This window comes from Rhinatrema bivittatum, chromosome 3 (assembly GCF_901001135.1).
Source record: "Rhinatrema bivittatum chromosome 3, aRhiBiv1.1, whole genome shotgun sequence".
NCBI lineage: Eukaryota > Metazoa > Chordata > Amphibia > Gymnophiona > Rhinatrematidae > Rhinatrema > Rhinatrema bivittatum.
In genome coordinates, this window is record NC_042617.1 from 549,887,816 (window position 1) to 549,910,496 (window position 22,681).

The 22,681-nt window shown below is 45.6% G+C and overlaps 1 protein-coding gene across 6 annotated transcripts in view; it reads left to right on the forward strand.

Moving 5' to 3' along the window:
- CEP85L (centrosomal protein 85 like) overlaps positions 1-22,681 on the forward strand; it is a 382,914-nt gene that overhangs the window by 94,214 nt on the left and 266,019 nt on the right. For 5 of the 6 annotated variants that reach the window (XM_029596422.1, XM_029596423.1, XM_029596424.1 and 2 more), the window contains exon 2: positions 15,721-15,882. In XM_029596422.1, coding sequence (XP_029452282.1) covers positions 15,721-15,882 — 162 coding nt within the window. Of the gene's footprint in view, positions 1-8,103; positions 8,319-15,720; positions 15,883-22,681 lie in introns of those variants that run through there. The other variant, XM_029596427.1, reaches the window with a different exon arrangement.

Here is a 22,681-nt window from a genome sequence, read left to right on the forward strand (position 1 = left end):
TATTCCTGAGTCTACCCCCTTTCGGCCTCGTGCCAAGATCCCTTCTTCTAGAGCAATGCTTCTCAACCCAGTGCTCAGGACTCACCTCGGGGAGGGTGAGGGGCCTGGAGCATATCAGCCACAGCAGGGTCCTGAAATGCTGCCATGGGTTGACTCTGCGCCCCAAACTGGCAGCTAATTATAGTGCTGGGATGAGGCTCCTTTAGGGGCACTGAGCCCCAAACTGTGGGGCTTAGGGTGGTTGCCCCTATTCACTCCCCTCCACCAAGGCTGGGCCTGCCGGTCCTTGGGATCCTCCCAGCCGGTCTGGCTTTCAGGATATCCATACTGAATATGCATGACAAGTACAATCCTGTGCATGTGTAGTGCGGATATCCTGAAAACCAGAATGAGCAGGCGGGTCCTGAGGAGTGGGTTGAAAACTACTGCTCTAGAACTCTCTTTTCACTAAAAAAAAATGCTAAACTCATTTGAACTATTGCTTGTGCGCTCTTAACTTGTGTTTTGTGTTAGTGACACTTCAGGGTTGGGGAGAGGCTGAGGGAGTCTCAGTCAGGTGGCAGATAAAGGAACAGTCAAATGATACTCTTGGGGCATGATCCGGATGGCTGAATTCTGGATGCAAGAACTGGGGGGTATTGAAAGAGAGGTTCGTGAGCTGCTAGGACAAGTGAAGGGAGTTATGTTTTCCTTTCGGCACCAAGCTGTGTTTAAAACGGCCTACGCCTCACCTTACAGAGTGACCAATAAGTTAGTTTTGCTTTATGAACTGATATTGGTTTTAATATGTGTGATTCTGTACAAAATCCTCAAGAAAGGGCTCCTGAGAGAAGCAAACAGAGAGTGACTTGGCCACAGCGCGTTCCTTGGCGGGAGCTCCATTTAGCACTACCGTTACTATTCTGATATACAAACACTTTCCAACCCAGCTTACCACCTCTAGACCTACCTCCAGGGTGCCTAATGAAGTTTGAGAGCCAGGGGAAAATGCATATATATATTTTTTTTTTTGCTCCTAATTTAATTTTAATTTTTCACTTTGCCTTTCTTTGGGTTATTTTTTGTTTCTTTTTGCTTAGTTTGCAAATTTGGGTGGGGAGGATTTGCTTTTTTTTTTTCTTTTCTTTCTTACCTCCCCCAGTCTTCCTCCTCCTCCCAGCTCTTTTCCCGCCTTTTCCTTCTCCAGTTTCCCAGGTTCCAGGCTTGTCTCGTTTGCTAATCTCCATTGGCTGCGCCGGTGGCCTCTCCTGCTCTGTGCCGCCTGATACAGCAGCAGTTCACTTTTGGTCGGTGGGGTCAGGGAGAAAGTGCCTTGGTGAGGTGGGATCCCATTCCTTAGTTTCTGCCCTGGGCACCATGGAGTCTGCCACTGGCCCTGGTGCCGGGCTGTGCAGTAAGCATGCCTGGCTTCTGGGCAGACGGGGAGTCTCTATGGACAGAAATTCCATGCGTGATGGAGAGGGGAATAGCAGTGGGGGTTTACTACCATCCACCTGACCAGGATGGTGAAGCAGATTGTGAAATGCTAACGGAGGGTAGATGGACTACAATACATGGAAGCACAATGATAGTGAGAGATGTCAGTTTCTCCAGTTTCAGGAGGACTAGTTACTTGTCTTGAAGCAGGGTTTTCTTGGTGTGCTGTGTATGGAGCCACAAAACGACTGAGAAAGGCAGGATCAGACTACGGTTAACATGGTGTATGGCTTCGCTCTGGTGATCTGGATTGGTACTTAGGGAATTCAAAAGAGAATGCTAGAACATGTTCTAGGTGTTTCCTGCTGTGATGCCTTGGGAGTGGTTCATTGTTTGGGAATTTGCTGGAGAACAAGTGGCAGGACTCCGGCTGTCTCTCCACACAACTTTTATTATATACACGAAAATAGGAAGGTGCATAAGCACTGGAAGGTTAGATGTAAAACACCAATAAAGCAGGACAAGAGAGAATTTGAAGAGAATCTTGCCAAGTGTGTAAAGGCTAATACTAAAAGCTTTTTCAAGTACATTAAAAACAGGAAATCTGTGAGGGAATCCTTTGGGCCATTAGATGAAAAACTATATTAATTCCTTAGTTCCAGTATGCGTATGTCCCCAACATTCACCACAATAAATATCAAAGCATTGATGTAGATGATGATTTGGAGGAACTGAAACAAATTGATGTAAAATCTTGAAGAGGAGCTACAGCAAACTGAGAAATTAAATATTAGAAAATCATTGGGACCTGATGGTACTCTCGCCAGGGTTGTAAAGGAATGTATAAACGAAACTGCAGATGTGCTATTGGTAAAATGAAACCTATTATTCTAAACTATCTTTGTACCTGCGGGCTGGAGAGTAGCCAGTGTAATGCCAATTCTCAAAAAGAGGTTCAGGGATGAACCAGGTAACTACAGATGGGTGAGCTTAACATTGATGTTGGGTAAAATGGTGGAAGCTATTGTTAAGAACAAAATTACTAAACATATGAATAAGCATGGTTTAAGGGGGAACGATCCAGTATGGATTTAGCAAAGGGAAATTGTGCCTTACTAATCTATTAAAAGTTCTTTGAAAGTGTGAACAGGCATTTGGACAAAGGTGAGTCAGCTGATATAGTGTATTTGGATTTTCAGAAGGCATTTGACAAAGTCCCTCCTGAGAGACTTCTTGGGAAACTAAAAACTGATAGGATAGGAGGTGATATCTTACTGTGGATTGTAACTATTTAAAAATAGGAAACCAAAAGTAGGGATAAAAGGTTCATTTTCCCAATGGAAAGAGGTAAACAGGGGAGGAACTCAGAGATCTGTAATGGGTGCTGTTTAACTGATTCATTAATGATCTGGAAAAGGGAGCAACAAATGAGTTGCTCAGATTTGCAGATGACACAAAAGTATTCAGAGGAGTTACAGCACAGACTGTGAGGAACTGCAGAAGGACCTTGCCAGACTAGGGAACTGGGCATCTAAAGGCAAATGAAATTTAATGTGGAAAAGTGCAAGGTGATGCATGTAGGGAAAAATAATCCTAACTACAGGTACATAATGCTCCTGACAACATTAGGAGTCACCACCCAGAAAGAGGATCGTGATGTCATAGGTGACAAAATGTTGAAATCCTTAGCTCAGGGTGTGGCGGTGATTAAAAATACAAGATTGACATTTTAAAGGTTTGACTTTTATAACCTGATGGACATGGACTGCAGGTTGCGAAGATACTGGCTTCGTTTTGCGGGGTACTCAGCTCATATAGTTTGGGAAGGGGCGGGGGGAGGGAGGTAAGGGGGGAAGGGGATAGCTAATGGTGTTTTTTTTCTGTATCGAAATACCAGTGGATTGCATCCTGTTGTTTCTTTGTAACATGTTGGACACTGAAGAGTGCCTGTGTCCGGCATGTGGTATGTTTCTAGTTGATGTGTGCTTAATGCAATAAAAAATTGTTAAACATAAAAATACAAATAGAAAATTGGGAATTATTTAGAAAGGAATGGAGAACGAAACTGAGAATATCATAGTGCCTTTGTACAGATCAATGCCGTGACCGCACCTTGAGTTTTGTGTACAGTTCTGGTCACCCATCTCAAAAAAAAGATCTTGCGCGGCTAGAAGAGGTTCAGAGAAGGGAGACCAAAACGACGCAGGGAAGAATGACTCCCTTATGAAGAAAGTCGAAAGAGACTAGTGCTCCTCAGCTTGGAGAAAGAGACGGCCGAGAGGGGCTATGATTGAAATACATAAAATCATGAGTGGAGTGGAACGGGTAAACAGGAAACGGTTGTGTTGCCCTTTCGAACACTAGGACTAGGGGATACTGCATGAAATTAACAGATTTCAAACAAATTGTAGAAAGTATTTTTTCACTCAGTGCGCAAATAAGCTGTGGAATTTGTTGCCGGGGGTGCTGAGTTTAAAAGGGGTTTGGACAAGTTCCCAGAGGACCATTCTTAGCCAGGTGGACTGGGGGAAGCCCACTGCTTATTTGTGGGCGCGAGTAACAAGGATTAGATGTGCCGGGGTAGGGCCTAGTGATCTGAATTGGTCACTATCAAGAGGAAGGATACTGGGCTCAGTGCAGCCTTAGTCTGACCCTCCCCCCCCTGCACTTTTTATGCCATCGAAAATGGAGCATTGCACAGAACAGCTTGCTAGTACTTTGAAACCATGCACAATACTTAATTGTCCAAAAAGAAAAAGCAGTACATTTGCGAGACTGAGAGCGTACTGAACATACCCTGGCTTATGAATGAAGTTCATTCTTTAACGTGTGCAGAATCAATCCTTTTAGAGATATCCCAAAAAGGACACGTGAGAACCACAGTAAAAAATTAATGCAAGACTGTATTAGTCAATAATAAGTGAATTTACTGTGCAGAGGTAATGTTCTGTTCTATTATTTATATTTCTATCCCATAAACTAAGTATGAAGAATTTGGCATGGCTTGATTGCGTTCTCAGAACAATCCCTGTTCATTAGAGACTTTTTATTCATAGCTGGGATAAGGAGAACACACTTTTTTTTTTTTAACGAAGGAGGAAGATTTGGTTGTGTAAATAACTTTTGCTTTAAACTCAGCAGGGCTCCTATAGACTTCATAATGCAGTAGTTTTTGGATTTTGGCTATGAGGCCCCCCAGATACATCTGCTTTTCAGGGTATCCACTGGGAATGTTCATCAGAGATACTTGGGCCTAAGAATGCAGTTAGCTTGCATATTTTCACTATTCTGAAAACCAGGTTTGCACATAGTGTTTGAGAACTGGAGCTGAGAGCGCCCTGGAAACTGCAGGTCAGGAGAATTTCTGACCCTTCAGGTCATGTCCCTTCACCTGATCCCTCTGGGCTTTTTCACTCTCTCTTTGTGCCTCAGTTTACCCAGTGGGGGAGTAATCATAACGCCATTGTTCGTTTTCTGCCTCTCTCCTATTGATGGCGTAGCTCAGGTCGCAGAAATATGTTATATGTGGGCAACTTTCAAACTCTCTGCCTTGGATCAAAGTCCATAGGCGTTTTTTTTTTTTTTTAAATTTTACTCATGGACTCTACCAGCTTTCAGAGAAAGTCCATGGGCATTTTTACCATGGAAAATGACGAGCCTCGAGTTAAATAGTGCAATCAGCATGTGGGATGTTCTTCCCTGCTGACCTCGCCCTCACGTGTGCCTCTTCCAAATGTGGCCCAAAGTACTCGTACTGCTGGACCACGCCATGGGCTTTCAGCCACAATGAAAGAGGGAAATTTTCTGAGAACCAAAGTACGAGCAGAAAGCGCCATTTACACGCAGACCTGGCTTTGAAAGTTGTCCTTCAAACCTCTTGTCCCCGTGCTGGCTGTGAGCGAGCATTTGAAATGCTAAATGAGTTACTGAGCAACCCAAAAATTTGACGGCAGCTAAAGAGCACGAGGCACGTCTGGGCCTGCGCATTTCCTACCTACTGCAGGATCGCTAGCCTGGTCCAGTCTCTGGCTTTCCCTCACTTCCTCACTGCCAGTCCTAGGCTTTCTCGTGATTCTTTTGAGGATAAAAATGTGCTCTACAGATCTTTATTATCATGACTAATGGTGTTAGTAACATTGATATTTTATAAGTTAAGGATTTAAAGAATTTTGGCCGGTTGTCACAGTGCTGAGTGAGTTTTCCTCTGATGTTCTGGTGTCTTCTATCCCAGTGTTTCCCAACCAGTGTGCCATGGCATGCCAGTGTGCCTTCAGACCTGCTGATCAGGCGTGCCATGGAAAAGTCACCACTGCCTGATGCTGAGATCCAGGCCACCCTTAGGCTCTGCAATTAGCACCCTGCAGCAACAAGAGACACCAAAGGTGGCTGTTAAACGTGCAGGAGCTCCTTTCTGAGAGCTGTGTAATCATGCATACCTCTTGTTCCTAGCTACAGCACGAGCCCTGGAGTCTAGCAATTAATGAGCAGTAAGCAGGGCATGGATAGCTGGGCTGCACTTTGTGTAACGTACCCGTTGCACACAACACCTTCTCATCTTCCCCTCCTGAGTCACCTCCTTTAAGTCTTTCCGGCCTCTGACCTACTCCGAGACTGCGTGAAATGGGGAGTGTGTGCCCTGGGTACTGGATGTGACTTACTCCGAGCGCTGGGAGCAGGAGCAGCAGCCAAGGTAACTGAACCGGCTGCCCATACCACTCAGACCTCTCCCTTATCCTGCAGTGGGACTCTCTATAGAGGGAGCTGGTCCATTATGACGGGTTCATATGAATCTCTGCCATCTTTCTCCCTTTGTTTTTAAAATTTAAGCATGTGCATTAGTTTAAAATGAAATAGAAACCCAAAACAAACAGGGGCCAATTCATTTCTTTTGTGGGGCCCAGAAATGAATTAAAGGGGCCCCACAAATTAAACAAATACTGTTTGTTTCATTCATTTCAAATATAATGATTTTATAAGCCATTATAGTCAATGGATTCATAGAAATCATAGGAAAGCAATAGGTGCATGTATACAGTTAGAAATTGATGGAGCAGAGAAAAGGCAGTCAGCAGAGAAGGGGAGGATGAGCATGTGGTCAAGGAGACCAGATGAATGACATATCATTCATAATATAATTATATATAATTATATATAATTATATAATATAATATAATTCATAACATAATGTAAACCGATGTGATCTGTATTTTAATACAGGAACACCGGTATATAAAAATCTATAAATAAATAAATAAATAAATATCACAGCGAAGTAATTTTCCAGTCTGACCTGTTGCTGCAGACCTGGGACAGTGATGCTGTCATGCTGATCTTGAAGACTGAGCATGTCAGAGGTTTGCTCTACATTACTTCTCAAGACATTGTATGTGTGAAAGAATAGCTCTGAGCTCTCAGCTCTTGCTAAAGTTTTTGCTGTGGCATATTTTATAATCTCACTGTGCCAGCAGCAGTCACTCAGTCATACGAGAGAAAGACAGTGAGGCAGTGCTGCTTCACAATATCTGTGTCTCATAGCAGATTTGTGTTGCTTTGCTTGCAGTTCTGTTCTGATTTTCATTTCTGGTGATTAAAGCCTTGGACACACTTGAGATTAGTCATTTATTCTCTGTTTGCCTGGCAGCAGGCACAGGATGGGCAGTGGGCATAAGTGAGTAGGGCAGAGAGTGCAGCCTAATAAGCTGTGTTGTGAAGCCTGTCTGTGTCACAAGTAGTGCAGGGCAGACAGTGTGACATTCACTGCAGCATGGTACTGGCACAGTCAGTGACATTACAATAGCAATGCAAAATATTAAACCATTCTTGTAATTTTCACATCCCCAGTGACATAAAAACAGCAGATAAGTAAATGAAAGGCAGGGCGCAGTTTGACTCCTGTCTTCAGTTCAGATCCCCTTGAAAAGGTGCAGTAGTGACCACCACAAGGAAGCACCGCCAAGGCTGTATTGTTTGTTTATCCCAAGGGCACAATTGAGCATGAAGCACTCTGTTCATTCCTATCTTGTAGGGGTTGTCCATCGCTACCATTGTGAAATTGCTTTGACAAAAATAAAAATGCTGTATATTCTGAATTTTGCAGACACATTTAGAGCTTTTAAATGCATTGTGGTTCTTAGCATGAATGGCTGTTTCATAGAGGAGGAATAGCCTAGTGGTTAGAGCAACGGGCTGAGACCCAGGGAAACCAGGGCTCACGTCCTCTGGCATTCCTGGTGACCTTCAGCAGGACACTTTATCTCAGGTATCCACTTAGGCTGGGGCAATTACTTCTTTCTGAAAAAAATGTAAATTACCTTGAGCTAAAAAAAAAGGGAAAGGCAGCCAAAAAAATACAAAATAGTATTATTAATTAAGAGTAGCCAATGGCCCAATTCAGCTCCTGGCTGATAAAGTAAATCAAGATAACTGCAGGGGGTGAGATGAAACAACTTTACCGTGTCTTGTGGCGGGTAGTTCAGCTATGAATGTGCTTATGTTCTGCCGCCTGGAGTTTTTACTTCTTGCTCGCCAGGTGGTCTTACCTGTTGCCCTGTGAAAGCAAAAAGCCAGCCCAGCGATGTCACAGTGACCCAGATAACTCCAGTGCAGTGATGACAGTGCATTGTGACCCATGGGCAATTTATGGTTCTGTGGATTAGGTTTCCCTGAACAAGTACCCTGGTGATTTAAATGAGCACAAGTTAAAAACAGGGAGAATACACATAATTCCGTTCCTCCCCCCTTCACCTCCTATCTTTTCCGAAGATGGGGGTCGGAGGTCAGAGATTTGGCTATTTTCTGTTATTAAACCGGGTTTGCTCAACCGTAGCTGGAGGTCAGGCTTGATCTGATACTCCGTGCGTAAGGATGGTGGCAGTAGGTGAAGGCAAGCACAGCAGTTAATGGTGAGTTAATGCTTCTCTAGGTCTGGAAGGGCCTAATATAAATGTTGTTGTTGGGGTTTTTTTTTTTTATAATGTAATAAGAAATCATCAGCCAATCACCTCCATGCCTTAAAATTCTACACTGTTGTGTGTGTGTGTGGGAGGAGTGCTCACAGAGTTCCGCCATTGTGATGTCATGTTACTGAGATTCATTCATTAAAAAAAACTCTGATCACCATGCTGGTGGGGTTTGGGTGTGAGCAATCTTAAAGTGGGAAACTTCAGGAATGCTTTGTGGTTTTTAGCAATGCCAGGCAAAGGACAGCCGAGCTGTCTGCTTTCATTGAGCTAGTTGTTGGCGGTTTTTCTCTAGAATGCAGGGTGTATACTCCATCATCCTGCATGGCTCCTCCTCCCATGACATCACCAAAATAGTAAGCTACATCAAGCAAGTAGGCTCAACAGAGTCCTATCCAATGACTAAAAACCGAGACTGGTGCCTTAAAGTCCACCCAAGCTCTTGTCTGTGTAGAGAACGGTCATCCTATTTAAGATGTGAAGTCACTCATTATTTATAATCATTGGCCCAATCGGTATTATCACATGTCATATAAGTAGGGCAAGAATAGGCTTCATTCTAAAATTCAGTGTAGACTCTGTGGCAGCTACAATGAGACAAGGAGGCTGTATCAAATTCCATTTGCTCTTGTAGGTCTTTGCTCCAGCTTCCACAACGAAATGCAATCTTTCTCTGTCTAAGAGGTGAGATATATCAATCCATTGGTGCTACAAATGGGTATTATTTTCAGGATATCAGACCATGAATTTTCCAGAGATTGATTTGATTGCTCTAGCAATGGTTCCTGGTTAATGTATTTGTTTTGGTTATCATTTATGGTAATTTATCATAATGTCCTACATCATTTGGAGAACCATTCCTTCATAGCAAACATCCAGAGTTCCAGGTGATGTATGGGTCCTGGAGAAAGCTGGATTCTCTGCAGGTTGTGATAAATGTTTGCTGATTCAATGCAAGAATTATCTAAAGATGATGTACCTGAGCTGTTGGGATCATATGGCAGCCTTTTGGGATGGCTGTGGGGCCGAAAGAAGAAAGTGCATGTACTGTGAAAGGGAAGAGCAGAAATGAACACAGTCTTCCAGGAGGTATCAAATGGTTTGTGGATTAGCCTCCATTAGCTGGTGGAGATTGTCAGATCCATTTTGAATAGGGGAAGCTGTTGAAGTACCTCCTTAGCACAACTGTAAGCAGAAGGTGTTAGAGCTACCGTAATGAACCTTGAGCCCAATAGTTTGGTCTAGGCCATGGAGTCTACTAGATGAAAACATTCTATTTTGTGAATCTTTTCTTTCTTGTGCATTTTTAAAGTTACTGTCGAGGGCTAGTACAGCTAAGTGAGAGACTGAGTGTTCTGGTTGGGAGATGTGCATATCTCTTGGGTAGCTGATTCTCAGGTAGATATAGATAGAACATCTATTGTAGTCCCTCCTGGTTTGGTGAGCCTGTTCAGTCTCTGCAACATAATATTTGTTGGGGACATTTCTTACATGGAGTATGAGACACTGCATTGCTGGATTTGCAGGTGAGTGATCCATGCACGTCTATGGCTTTGTGTTCTGGTGTGGGGATCATAGTTTGTGTGTCTATAGGTCTGTCTGTCTTGCATGTCTTTCTGTCGCGGGATGGTGTTCCCCTTGGTCCTGTTGCCTAATTAAATGTTAGTTTTTTTTCTCGATTGGGTGGTTGATTGTGGGCTAGAAGTGGTTCGGCGAATGTGTCCAGGTGTCATCTGCAGAAAGCAGAGAAGAGGTTGATATTCAGAAGGCTTTTTCCAGCCAATTTTGGCAGTTAGCTGGACAAATTTTGCTGTTTCACTTCTTGCCTCCTCAACTCCTACCTCCGCTGACCAACTAGATTTTGTCCATTGCACACGCAGAAATTTTGCCCAATAAAAAGAGGAGACACTGGCTGGGTGGGTGGAGGTGGGTTTTCAGTGTACAAATTAACTTTAACGACTCTGGCCGGCCAAAGTTACATGGTCCACTCCGGGCAGACAAATAGCAGAACTTTCAGTAAGCCAGCTTTTATTTATTTATTTATTTATGTATTTAAATATCTATAACCCACCTATATTACCACAAGTATGCTTGGCACATACCAGTCACAACATAAACATTATAAATACAATGTACAACATAAAAATACAAAGGCCAGTTTAAAACAAATACAGTTAAAATCAGAAAACTCAAAAGTCAAACAAACCTTATTTAAAAGCTTCTAAAAAGGCTTCCAATAAAAGGCTTCCCAAAGCCTTTTATTTTTGGAAGCTGTTTGCTAAATAATTTCCCATCTTGGATGGACCTAATCGCGATAGGCAGCGCATTCCATAAGGCAGGACCTATAACTGAAAGGGCTTGTTTTCTAGCGTCCTGGGTATGAACGTCCCTAAAGGTCAGCACATCTAGAAGATTATTATCAGAAGAACGGAATAACCTACCTGGTTTATCCGGATACACCCAGCGGCACTTTAGACCAGATAAGTGCTGCTGAATATCTTGCCGGTTATCTTACCTCCCCCCCTGGGTGGGGGTTATCAGTACGGATCTCGCAGATGGTAGATCCTTGATGTTTTCGCATGGTAATAATAATACGGGCATATAACGATGAGGGGCACACGCTTTATTCTCTCTGTATCGGAGCGGGTACTCTCTGGGTATTTTTATGGTGCATTAGGTTGTGGCAAGCAGGGTAATTGCCACCAGGAAGGCCTGCAGCAAAGCCGAGTTAGTTTCCAAGCCTCAGCCTCCAGTTGCCCATTAGCAGCCCTTCCTCCCTCTCTCTCTCTCTCTCTCCCCGCGATACCTGGTTCTGGTAGCCAGCGCCCCCGGTAAGAGGAGCGAGACACCGGACTTGACCATTGAGATGCCGCTGGGAGGAATTTTGCCGAAGAGTCACGGCCTGGGCAGGAGCTGGAACATGTCCGGCCGTTGTTGCTTGTGTATCACCTGCCGGATAAAACAGAATCGGCACCCAAGCAGAAAAGGTTTGCCTGGGGCCCTGAATGACGGATTGTCTTTTTCAAATTCCCAGAGTGTGAAAGCCATGAAGCTGGTGGAATTTGCCACACAGAGTCAGGGGTTTCTTTGGGTTAAGAGTGCAAGGCGTACAGAAAACTGGGACGAGGCAGGAGGCGATGTCCCAGTCTGGCCTGGATTGGGGAACGGCTGTGTGCCCTGTGTGCTACCCCACCAGCTCCAGGTACACAAAAGGGGAGCAAACGACCCAACATCAAGGAGGGAGTACCCGGCTAATGCCTCTTCAGTAAGGGGTTCATAGAGGAGGCTGAAGCCGTCCGGAGAGTAAGGTCCAATAGATCAGAAGTGCACCTTTTGCTTTGCTTTTCTTTCCTTATGCTCCTTAGCATTGCTCTTGTTTTTTTGAGTTATTTTAGCAACTGCATAGCCCAGCAATTTGTGTTGTTTCTCCATTTGCTAATCTGGAGTCGGTGTCTATTTCTGGCAGCTCGTTATTTGCATGGGGCCAGGCACAGAATGGAGAAAAGCCCTTTCTGAATCAGGCTCCCAGATGCACATTCTGAATGAGGTAGGAAACGAAACCATAAACTGGCAGCAGGCAGGCCTCTGCTGCTGCTGCTGCTTCCCCCCTCCCTACCCCCCAGCCTTGGCAGTTTCCTCTTTTTTTTTTTTTCTTTTCTTTTGGGCTCCTAGCTCGGTTGGAACTGGATTCTGTTGACTTAATAGCACCATAACACTTCATTCACCCCTTCGTTGAGGGGTTTCTCTATATTTTTCAGCCTTCGCCGTGCTGGTCGTTAACTGGGGGAGGGGGCGAGCACAGCGCGTGTGTGCACAGGTTGCAGCTCCCTGCAGAACCTGGTAGTTGTGTGCTCTCAGTCTGGCCAGTAGGTGTCACTGTTGAGTGCTAGCTGAGGCACCTTCCCCTCCCCCAGGGGCTGTGTGGGCTGCCTCCATGGCATTCCCAGCTCTGGCTGGCCGGCTTGGGAGTCAAACTAAGGTCCTACCACGGTTTCTTTTGTTTTTAACATGGGAAGAAGACGGACAAGAGCAGTTCTGGGCCCCACTGTTGCTTCTTCTTGCCTGCTTGTAGTGCCTGTTCTCAGTGAGGGAAGGCAGTGCAGCTTGTGAGCTTGGCTGGTGCGCTCCGGCTTGGGAATGCTGGCCTGGCTCCCTGCGATCTTTCATTGGATTTGCGAGCATCCCTTCCATTCAGCGAGATGTTTTCACTCAGTTTTCCTAAACTGGCGCTGTTTTGGATGAAACCACTGTGCTGCAAGAGTGTGCTGGTGTGAGACATGTTAGAGATAACTGAACGTAACAATGTAATATGGTTACACCTTCATCCGAATCACATGCGCATTGTTCAAACATTTTTTTTTTCTCAAGTTGTAAAGCCATTTAAAAACACTGCAGACTGTTTAGTCCTCTGCATTGCTGCAAGTGTGTAAAAGGCTCTAGAGCACCTTCAGCCAGGAGGTGATGGAGCGAGTGCTGGTGGGATCGCTGCCCTGAGGAGCAGGGGCTCTGCCTTCTATCACTGGGGCTTTTCTGTCTGTGAATTTTAGAAATCTGCACCTTTATAATACAACCCGAAAAATCCTCCCCCTTCCCCCCACCACTATCCATGCGGCTGCGGGGCCTGTATGAATTCCAAGTTCTAGAGCAGTATAGTAAATTGGGCCCATGCCGTACTCTTTTTCTCTCTTTTTTACAATGGGATTTCTACAAACGAACCCCCCCTAATACCCCTAATAGTGTTTCCCAACCCAGTCTTGGAGGCCCGTCTAATCATTCTGCTTTTCAGGATTGTAACGTCGGACATTGATGAGAGACACATGCACTGGTTTTGCAGGGCATGCAGATTGATGCCATGTAACATTCATTATGGATAGTTTGAAAAAAAAACCCAAAACGGGTCGGTTAGGTGTTGTCTCCCTTGTTCTGCAGGGCGTCGGTGTCACAGCACAATCCTGAAGGCACGTGTGCACACAGCTTGATCTCCTGGGACTAGGAGGGTGCTCTTCCCGGTGCTTGGTACGTTGATCGCGTGCGCCTCTCGTTCTCCATGTGTGCACGGTTACCTGTGGCTGATGCTGAAGGCCAGAGGTGGTGGTGATGTGCTGCTGCTGCTGCTGTATCACCGCACTCCTCCATGGATCCCAGTCTGCCTTCTTGGGGGGTGGCTGCTGTGTCCTCTTGCTGCACCGCACATGTCTTGGTTGTGTGTGTTTTTTTTGCTTTTGGAATTTTAGACTTGACGGGAACTTGATTCCTGCGCAGTTCTCACAAGTCTTGGGGAGAATCCCATAAGGTGGTGACGGAGGGGGGAGGGGGGGAGGAACTGACTTTTCGGAAAGCCGCAGGCGGAAGAAAGTGGGGCCAGCCTGGGCCCTGGCGGGTGCAGTGCACGTCTGGCCCTTTGTTACTCTTCCTTGACGTGACTTCCATTGCCACGTTGGGTTCAGATGAAAGAGCGCAACTAACAATGTGTTGAGGGAGGTATTTTTAAACAATACAAGGGGAGTGCTAGCGTTTGCTGTGTGTATTCTTCACATATCAGAAGCCTACACAGAGGTTTCTGATGTTCTTTTGAAGTTGAGCAGTTTTAGCTGCTAAGCCAGTTTTCAGTTTGCTTGGAAGGAAGTTGGTTGAACCTATCACAGTCGCTGATAGGCTAAGAGACAGGGCCAAGCTCAAAGGTTTTTTTTTTACTGTACATGTTAGTACATTACAGCAGTTTGCATACATTATGTAGGCTTTCTGCTGCTGTACTTTCATAGTTTGCTAAATTTGATATGTTCACATTTGATAAAATTGAAATAGCCTCGTGCTGGAACAGTCCCATAAAACATTCGGGTGCATGTGTGTGCACATGTAAGATTTTATTAACCAGAGGTCGTAGATTTTTTTTTTTTTTTTTTTAATTTGCCATTCGGGAAGGGTCTAAGAGGGCCGAACTGGGCCGTGACTGTGCAGAGTGGTGAACGTTGCTGGGAAACACAAATCTGTCAATGTGAAGGAAGACATCCAGTGAGCACGAACATCGCTCAACTCGGAGCCTGCTGATTGGATGCACAGCTGTTGCTAAAGTATAGGAGACTCAAGTTTGCCTTGAGATCAGCTCCTGTCTGGTAGATTTAGATATGAAAGCCAGAACCTTCATTCACAAATGCTTGGGGTTTTTTTCCCCCTATTTTTACATCCTGCTCTCAGCTTCGCACCAACCATTGCAATGACCTTCCTGGACTGCGGGGGGGGAACGAACTGCAGCTCCCTCCAGAACTCATTTAACATGAGCCCTGTGTCCGACCAATAGGTGTCACTGTTGAGCGATGGCTGAGACTTTCTCTCTGCCCTCACTCCCACTCCCTGAGCGCTGCCTCCGTAGCATCCTTGGCCACCCTGGGGAGCAGAAGCCTGGCCTGGGAGTGGAAGCCAGTTGCACAGCTCTGCCAGCGGGCTAGCTCGCTGCGTCTCATTCTTACAACATGAGAAAAAAAACAAAACTGAGTGAAGCAAAGTCCTCCAGATATTTTGCCAGAATTGAATTTTGGATGGCACAATGTGTTTTGACAGTCTGTAAACTATGAAGGTAACTGCAGTGTACAGAGGGACCTTCGTTTTCAGTTTTCATTCTATTTTTCCTGGGGATTTCAATGTTATAATAAAAAGAAAAATCAGTGGAAAAATGAATTTGTTATAACACCCAGGAGAAAAATCAGTGGAAAACTCATTTTTCCAGGGATTTTTTTTTTTTTCACCACTTCCCAGGAAAAATCAAATAAAAATTGAAAACGAAGGTCCCTAAGTGAAACACACCTGTTAGCATAAGAAGACTTTCCATCTTAAATTTAAAAATAAAAAAGGAAGGTTTGAAGCATGGGTGGGGAAGAGATCTGCCTATAAATAAGCAGGTTGCTGAATCACAAGAAATATCGTTCAGCAGTTGAATTCTCAGGTAAATATGAAAGCTGATGTGTGTGTTTCTAACATTCGATTCCTCGTGAAGTCGTACTGTACGGGGATAAACAAAAACCTTTATTTTCTGGTTGTGTGCATCCCTGATGGAGTAGTGCACTCATTTCTCCTCCTTAGCCTTAACACTAATTAGGTCCGGCACCAATTAATTTACCTGTTCCTTTTTCACATTTTAAATTCTGTCTTTAGTCTTCCTTGCACCACTTTGAAACCGCCACCGGGAAACTCCATTTGAGACATTTTTTTTTTTGCTGAGAAAGGGACAATAGTGGTCATTTTCCCTGGTGACAATGGAAACCCGGCCTCTGCGTCCCGCGGTGCTCTGTTCACTGTTGCCAGCATCCCGAGGCGTGGAAACATTCACACGTGTCTTTGTGTTTTACAGGCCCGGATTTACCCTTGCCCGGATGGCTACCTGGCACTGAATCGCCGTGGCAGGCTGCAACCCTTCCATCAAGCGTGCGAAGTCACAGCGGCCGGCGCCTGAGTGTAACTTCCGACAGCGGGGACACCGGAATCGGGACCTCCTGCTCCGATAGCGTGGAAGGTGAGCTGAGATCCCAAGTTGCACACTTGTGGGTGAGGCACGGGCCACAGGGCTTTTAGTGTTGGGCAGTACAAGAGGAGCTCAGCAGTGGCAACCTGTCCCTTTCTCTGTGGATATTGAAAGAGTTATGAATTATTTGGTAAGGTTTAAAAAAATCGGTGCTTGGTGTGCAGAGTTAAAGGGTTTTCTCTCGCTTTTTTGTTCTGGTTTGTATGTATACTCCATTCTTCTCATAGAGACTCAGAGCGGCTTGCAGGCATAATATTAATAACATACAATCTGATTCCTTAGTATTTCAGGCGTACATGTCCCTGCTCCTGTGTGTTTGCAGCTGCCGCTGCTGAGCTATTAAGGATGTAATGCAGGCACAAGCCTCATGCAGTGTAGAGAAACACCCAACTACATCTGGAATTGTCTGGTCAGAGTTATTTGGATTTTATGAAGCACATGCTGCTCTGAAATTGCATGCCTGAACTAAGCCTTAAGGGTCAAATTGAAGGAGGGAGCAACAGTCCGTGTAGGTGATTTTGAATATTTTGACCTATTGAAAGCTTGTAGCCTAGTTTCCTATAGGGAAACTGTCTTTATAAGACACTGTCTAGATTGTACCACAGATTGACGGTATATAAAATAAATGAATAGATAAATCGTTGTGTCTGTCTCTCCCCCTCCTTCCTGCCAATAACATTTAAACTATTCATCCAATTTCATTCAGATGTGTGTTGCAGATGGTAGAGTACCCAGGGACCCTCAGCGCATGCTTTTCCTGTGTCTCCAACGTCCCTGACATTTAGAATTGTGTTTGCTTTTAGCCTAGTTTCCTATAAGGAAATGAATCAATTTTAGTTGAAATCTCAGGGAGGTCAGACTTTGAAGTCATTGAGCATTTTTAAAACTGCCCTGCCATTGGTTAGCGGCTGTGGGACCAGGTGACTCTGGTTTCATCCCACCGAGCTTAAGGCTTCCTTAAACAGAAATTCACATGGTGAGCGTTGTTCTAACAGCGTGCAAGAGGGAAGCTAGTTATCATGACATTTTCACACATCTCCTTGTTAGATGTGCAGTTACGTCTTTGTAAAGCTTGTGTAAAAATAAAAAAAACTTGCAAAATCGTGTGCCGTGAAGGAAACGTGAGAGCAGCGGCTGCGGTTTATTGACTTAATGAGCGAGGAGCAGTTTCCCTTCTGTAAATGTGCAGAGATTTAAAGAGAGCCTTTTTCTTTTGTAGTTCATTTTTGCCCAAAGTGAGTCTTACAGTGGATCTGAGATTTGGGCAGAAGTTTTAGGAAAGATAAAGGCGATGTGTGAACATTCCTTGATGCCTGCTTTCCGCCTTTGGGGACAAGGAATTGCAGTTTCCACGTTAGTGCACTTGAATACGTGGACTTAGAGGTCAACAAACAGGTAGTGGGTGATCCCTTTTTACTGGACTGACGACGTTTCTGTTACTAGCTTCGAGAGTTCACCTCTCTTCATCAGGTCACTGAGGAAACTGGGTTTTTAAACAGTACAGAGTCACCTAGGTCGTGGCCTGCCTGAAAACGCCATTCCAGCTCTGAGGAATGGGGTCGGACAGGGGAGAGAGAAATGCCTGGTGACGGTAAAACTGTACAGTTCCAAGGGGCCGGCGTCTGATAATGCGCGAGAAAGCCAGCGCCCTTTATTAAGTCATTTTATATTTGTTTCAGAGGGGGCTGATGCAATATCATGCGTGCCAGGAAAAAAAAAAGGTGCGTCCAACTCGGACGCACGGTTTTTGAACGCCCGCACATCCCCTCTCTTGGGCGCTCGATCTAATAATCTGATGAGCTGGCGCACAGCCACTTCTCCTGGGCACTCGATGGCATGGACGCCCACATTATCCATTGCGTGTCCGTGCCATGGCGTGCCCAGGAGAAGTGGCTGCGCGCAGGTAAATAATACGGACAGTCAATTTTCTGAGCATCCGCTTTCCTAACCGGTGCACAGCTACGGGTTAGGAAAACGGACACTCGTAAATTCAGGGTTTTTTTTCCTAAGCTGGCCGCTGTCGAGTTTTTTTTTCGTTGCTGCTTTCTGTGGTTCTTCCTGCTTAGTTTAGCAACAATATTAAGTAGGAGGAACCACAAAAAAAAACCCTGTAGTTTTTGCTCTTCTGAGCATGGCTTGGGGTGCCTCAAAACTTAACGCCAGCTCTGGGCTGGCGTTAATTTTTGAGTGTTAAAATGTGCGCACCAGCTGTGCATTTTTTTCTTTTTTTAAAATCAGGGTGCTAGCCAATAGCCTCATTAACATGGCATTTGCATGTGATGAGCGCTATTAGCTACGTGCCGGTATGGACGCGCGTTCTGGATGCACATATCCCGCTATTACATTGGGCGTACGTCTTAGCGCGTCCAACCGCGCGTTTACCGGTGCACTGAGCTCAGCGCCCGATATTGCATCGGCCTCAAAGTGTTTTGTCTTAATGTCAAAGGTTTTGTCACCCTTTGCACTTCTGAAGTTCCCTTTAAGGGGCCGTTGCAATAAGGTGCGTTCAGCATAGTTTTTAGCCTCCGTTGTGTGCGCACATTTTTTCTGCACAAATGTTACTCCTGATGCAACAAGGAGTTTTGCACTCAGAAAATGTGAATGTGAAACTGTGCATCCTGCTTTGCGCCCCTGCATGAAAATTCCAGGCCTTAACTATAACCGCCCATCTCTGCACCTTTTACCCAGTGCAGACAGGTGCCCTGACTGAACTCAAGTTTTCTTACAGGCCGATTCAGTAAAAGTTGCGCGCGATTCAGGAAGGAACAACATGCAAATGAGGGCCTGCAGTAAAAGGAGGCACTAAGGACACTAGCGCATCCCTAGCGCCTCCTTTTTGACAAAAGCTGCGGCTGTCAGCGGGTTTGACAGCAGACGCTCAATTTTACCGGCGTCAGTTTTCAAACCTGCTGACAGCTACGGGTTTGGAAAATGGACACCGACAAAATTGAGTGTCCGTCTTTCAACCTGCAGGCCGCGGGCAGATTTAAAAAATATTTTTTTTAATTTGTACTTTTTTTTTACTTTTGGGGCAGGCGTTAATTTCTGAAAGTAAAATGTGCGGCTTGGCTGCACATTTAGCTTTCTGAATCATGCGGGAATACCTAATAGCGCCCGCAACATGTATTTGCATGTTGCGGGCGCTATTAGGTTTGGGGGAGTTGGCCGTGCGCACTATTACCCCTTACTGTATAAGGGGTAAAAATAGCGCGTCAAAAACACGCGGCCAAACGCGGGCTAACAGTACTTTCCGCCAGAGCGCACTGTGCTGTATCAGCCTGAATGTGCTAGAAATGTTACTCTTGGTCAGAGGTGAAGTAAAGTTTCCAGTTCTTGTGTCAGTCAATCAGGCCGATGCAATGCCGGGTTCTGGCTGCAGCGCACGACTCAACCCGCGATTGGACGTGCGTTTTGGACATGCGTCCATAACCCCTGATGCAAAACCGGGGTTAGCGCATCCAGATTGCGCATGCAGTCGCGTGTGCAGGTAATATTGCTCATGACATGCAAATGCATGTTGATGAGGCTATTATCTATTCCCCCCCCCGATGCCAAAAAAAAAAAGTGCACCCACCGGGCACAGTTTTACTCACCAAAATGAACACCTGCTCGGGGCAGGCGTTAATTTTCACAAGTAACTTAAAAGTGTACAGAAAAGCAGAAAATACTGCTTTTCTGTACATCTCCGACTTAATATCGTGTCGAAATTAAGTAGGAGGAACTAAAAAATTAGAATGTCCTAAAAAAAAAAAAAAAAAGGGCGCTGGCGGTCAGGTTAGGAAAAGGGATGCTCAATTAACGAGCGTCCTTTTTCCTAAGCTGTGGCTGTGCCACGGGTTAGGTAACTGGACGCTCTGTAACCGGCTGATGGCCACCTCTTCCGGGCGCCCACTGCCGAGGAGGCTCTAGGGGCGCATAATTCCCCCTAGCGCCTCCTTTTTACCATGGCAGTCCGTTTGCTTTTTTGCATTGGGCGCCCTGGAGAGGTGGATTGGCGCGCGTTAAGGTGCCTGTTTATCGCGCGCCAATATTGCATCGGCCCGTATGTGCAGAAACTGAAGTGCTGACACTGAGCCCTGTACATTTTTGGGTGCAGAAATCATATTTTATGGGCACAATTCATTGTTTGTGCATAAAAGTGTGATGAGCACAAGTCTTGAGTTTTGCGCCCATAAATCACGTCTGAGAGACTCCCCGACTCCCCTGAGTTCAGCCTGTCCTGAGCGCACCTTTAACTCGGGCTTGTGTGCGCATTTTTCAGTCTACGCACTTCAGCTCCCTGGGCATTAGTGTGACATTAGCGCCCTGCGTCGGGAGTTAAAACCGTTATTAACCGGTGCGTTAAGAAACTGTGCACCGAATGTCAGTGCAGTTTTAACCCACAGGAAATTGCATCGGCCTCCCCCGTACTCTGACTGTGAGGTCTCATGATCTTAAAGACCTCTATCATATCCCCCTTCAGCCGTCTCTTCTCCAAGCTGAACAGCCCTAACCTCTTCAGCCTTTCCTCATAGGGGAGCTGTTCCATCCCCTTTTATCATTTTGGTTGCCCTTTTCTGTACCTTCTCCATCGCAACTATAGCTATATGTTCTGGCAAAGCTTGCACTGTGCTAGCTTGCAGGATTCCTTCCCGTGCGGGTAGCCGAGGGAGCCTGTGATATGTTCTGGCACAGCTTGCATTGTGCTAGTTTGCAGGTTCTTTCCCGTGCGGGTAGCCGAGGGAGCCTGTGATATGTTCTGGCACAGTTTGCATTGTGCTAGCCTGCAGGGTTCCTTCCTGTGCGGGTAGCCGAGGGAGCCTGTGATATGTTCTGGCACAGCTTGCATTGTGCTAGTTTGCAGGTTCTTTCCCGTGCGGGTAGCCGAGGGAGCCTGTGATATGTTCTGGCACAGTTTGCATTGTGCTAGCCTGCAGGGTTCCTTCCCGTGCGGGTAGCCGAGGGAGCCTGTGATATGTTCTGGCACAGTTTGCATTGTGCTAGCCTGCAGGGTTCCTTCCTGTGTGGGTAGCCGAGGGAGCCTGTGATATGTTCTGGCACAGCTTGCATTGTGCTAGCCTGCAGGGTTCCTTCCCGTGCGGGTAGCCGAGGGAGCCTGTAATATGTTCTGGCACAGCTTGCATTGTGCTAGCCTGCAGGGTTCCTTCCCGTGCGGGTAACCGAGGGAGCCTGTAATATGTTCTGGCACAGCTTGCATTGTGCTAGCCTGCAGGGTTCCTTCCTGTGCGGGTAGCCGAGAGAGCCTGTGATATGTTCTGGCACAGTTTGCATTGTGCTAGCCTGCAGGGTTCCTTCCCGTGCGGGTAGCCGAGGGAGCCTGTAATATGTTCTGGCACAGCTTGCATTGTGCTAGCCTGCAGGGTTCCTTCCCGTGCGGGTAACCGAGGGAGCCTGTAATATGTTCTGGCACAGCTTGCATTGTTCTAGCTTGCAGGGTTTTGTGCTATTTTTTTCTCTTTGGGGTTCTGCTTGAAGCCTATTAAATTTTTGTTTCAGGCTAGTTTGTTGCCAGAAGGTCTAAACTGGGAAAGGGGGTATGCTGTCATTTTTGAAACAGCATGAAAACAATAGTTGTTACTTTGTCTTGTTTTCCATCCAAAATGACACAAAAAGCTATTGAAGTAGCTTTTGAAATTTGTTTTTCCAGCTCACAGTTTGCAAAGTTTAGTAAAGTCTGCACATTGTATAAATATTATATGCACTAAAATGAAACAAATGAATACATGGGGGACAAAATGATAAATGACATAAAACCAAAATCATATGACGTCGTGAAACAACGTTTTTGTGCACGCACACTCCCTAGAACAGGGAATATTTCTTTCTTTCGGTATAGAAATTTGCATATGGTTCTGTCTCTTAACTAATGGCATAAGAGTTTTAAAAATGCTTAGTGACATCATTATGCACTTCAGTCTCCCAGAAATTTCTACCGAACGGGCAGGCCTGTCCTCCTCTCCCTCAGGAAGGGAAAAGAAACGGGGATATTCTAAGTGTCCTGAAACCTGGAGCCAGGGATCACTGGGTGCTCTGTAGGCTGGGGCAGAAATTGGAGGAATGGTTGCAAAGTTATTAGTAGGGTCAGACAGATCACACAGACATGATTTTATAAGATTGGCTTCCTTGTAGGAAACTATACTGAAAAAAAAAACCAAAACGAAATGAAAATGCTTCACAGTCTGAAAAGGGAACCTGTCACTGTGAGCCAAATCGGAGCCCATCCCCAACGCTGCCCATCAGTCCGCTGGTTCAGATATGTGGTCCATGCTGCCTTCGCCCTCTCTGCCTGCTTTTCCCGCTGAAGCCTCGGGGAGAGTTCACTGTGCACGGAAAGGGTTATCAGTAGTCCCCGAAAGAGCTTCGTGGAGCAGCCTGGAGGTCTGGCAGTGGCTGTCTATCCAGCCACAGTGCTGGAGCCGCCACGTGACCCAGCTTCCATAAAGAGACTTTTTTAGCTTTCTGGTTTGTGAACTTATATTTCAGTGCGCTTTGGTGGCTGTAGTCCCACCTCTTCCATTTGAAATCAGCACCATAGAATGCAAGGTGTCCGAAAAGCCAGAATGGGTCTCTGGTCCCCCTCTGGATCCTGAATTACTTGGCAAAATCTGTGGGGGGGTTTTTTTTTTTGGTATGGCTCTGCACCATTCTGCATTTCTCACATCTGAAAAAGAACACCAAGAACAATTATGATTTTCTGCTGACTCAATCGTTGACCATGAAGATAAGAGTCATGAAAATAGAGGTTAACAAAGAAAAGGAAAACCAAAATCTGTAAGGTGATAGCCTTGTT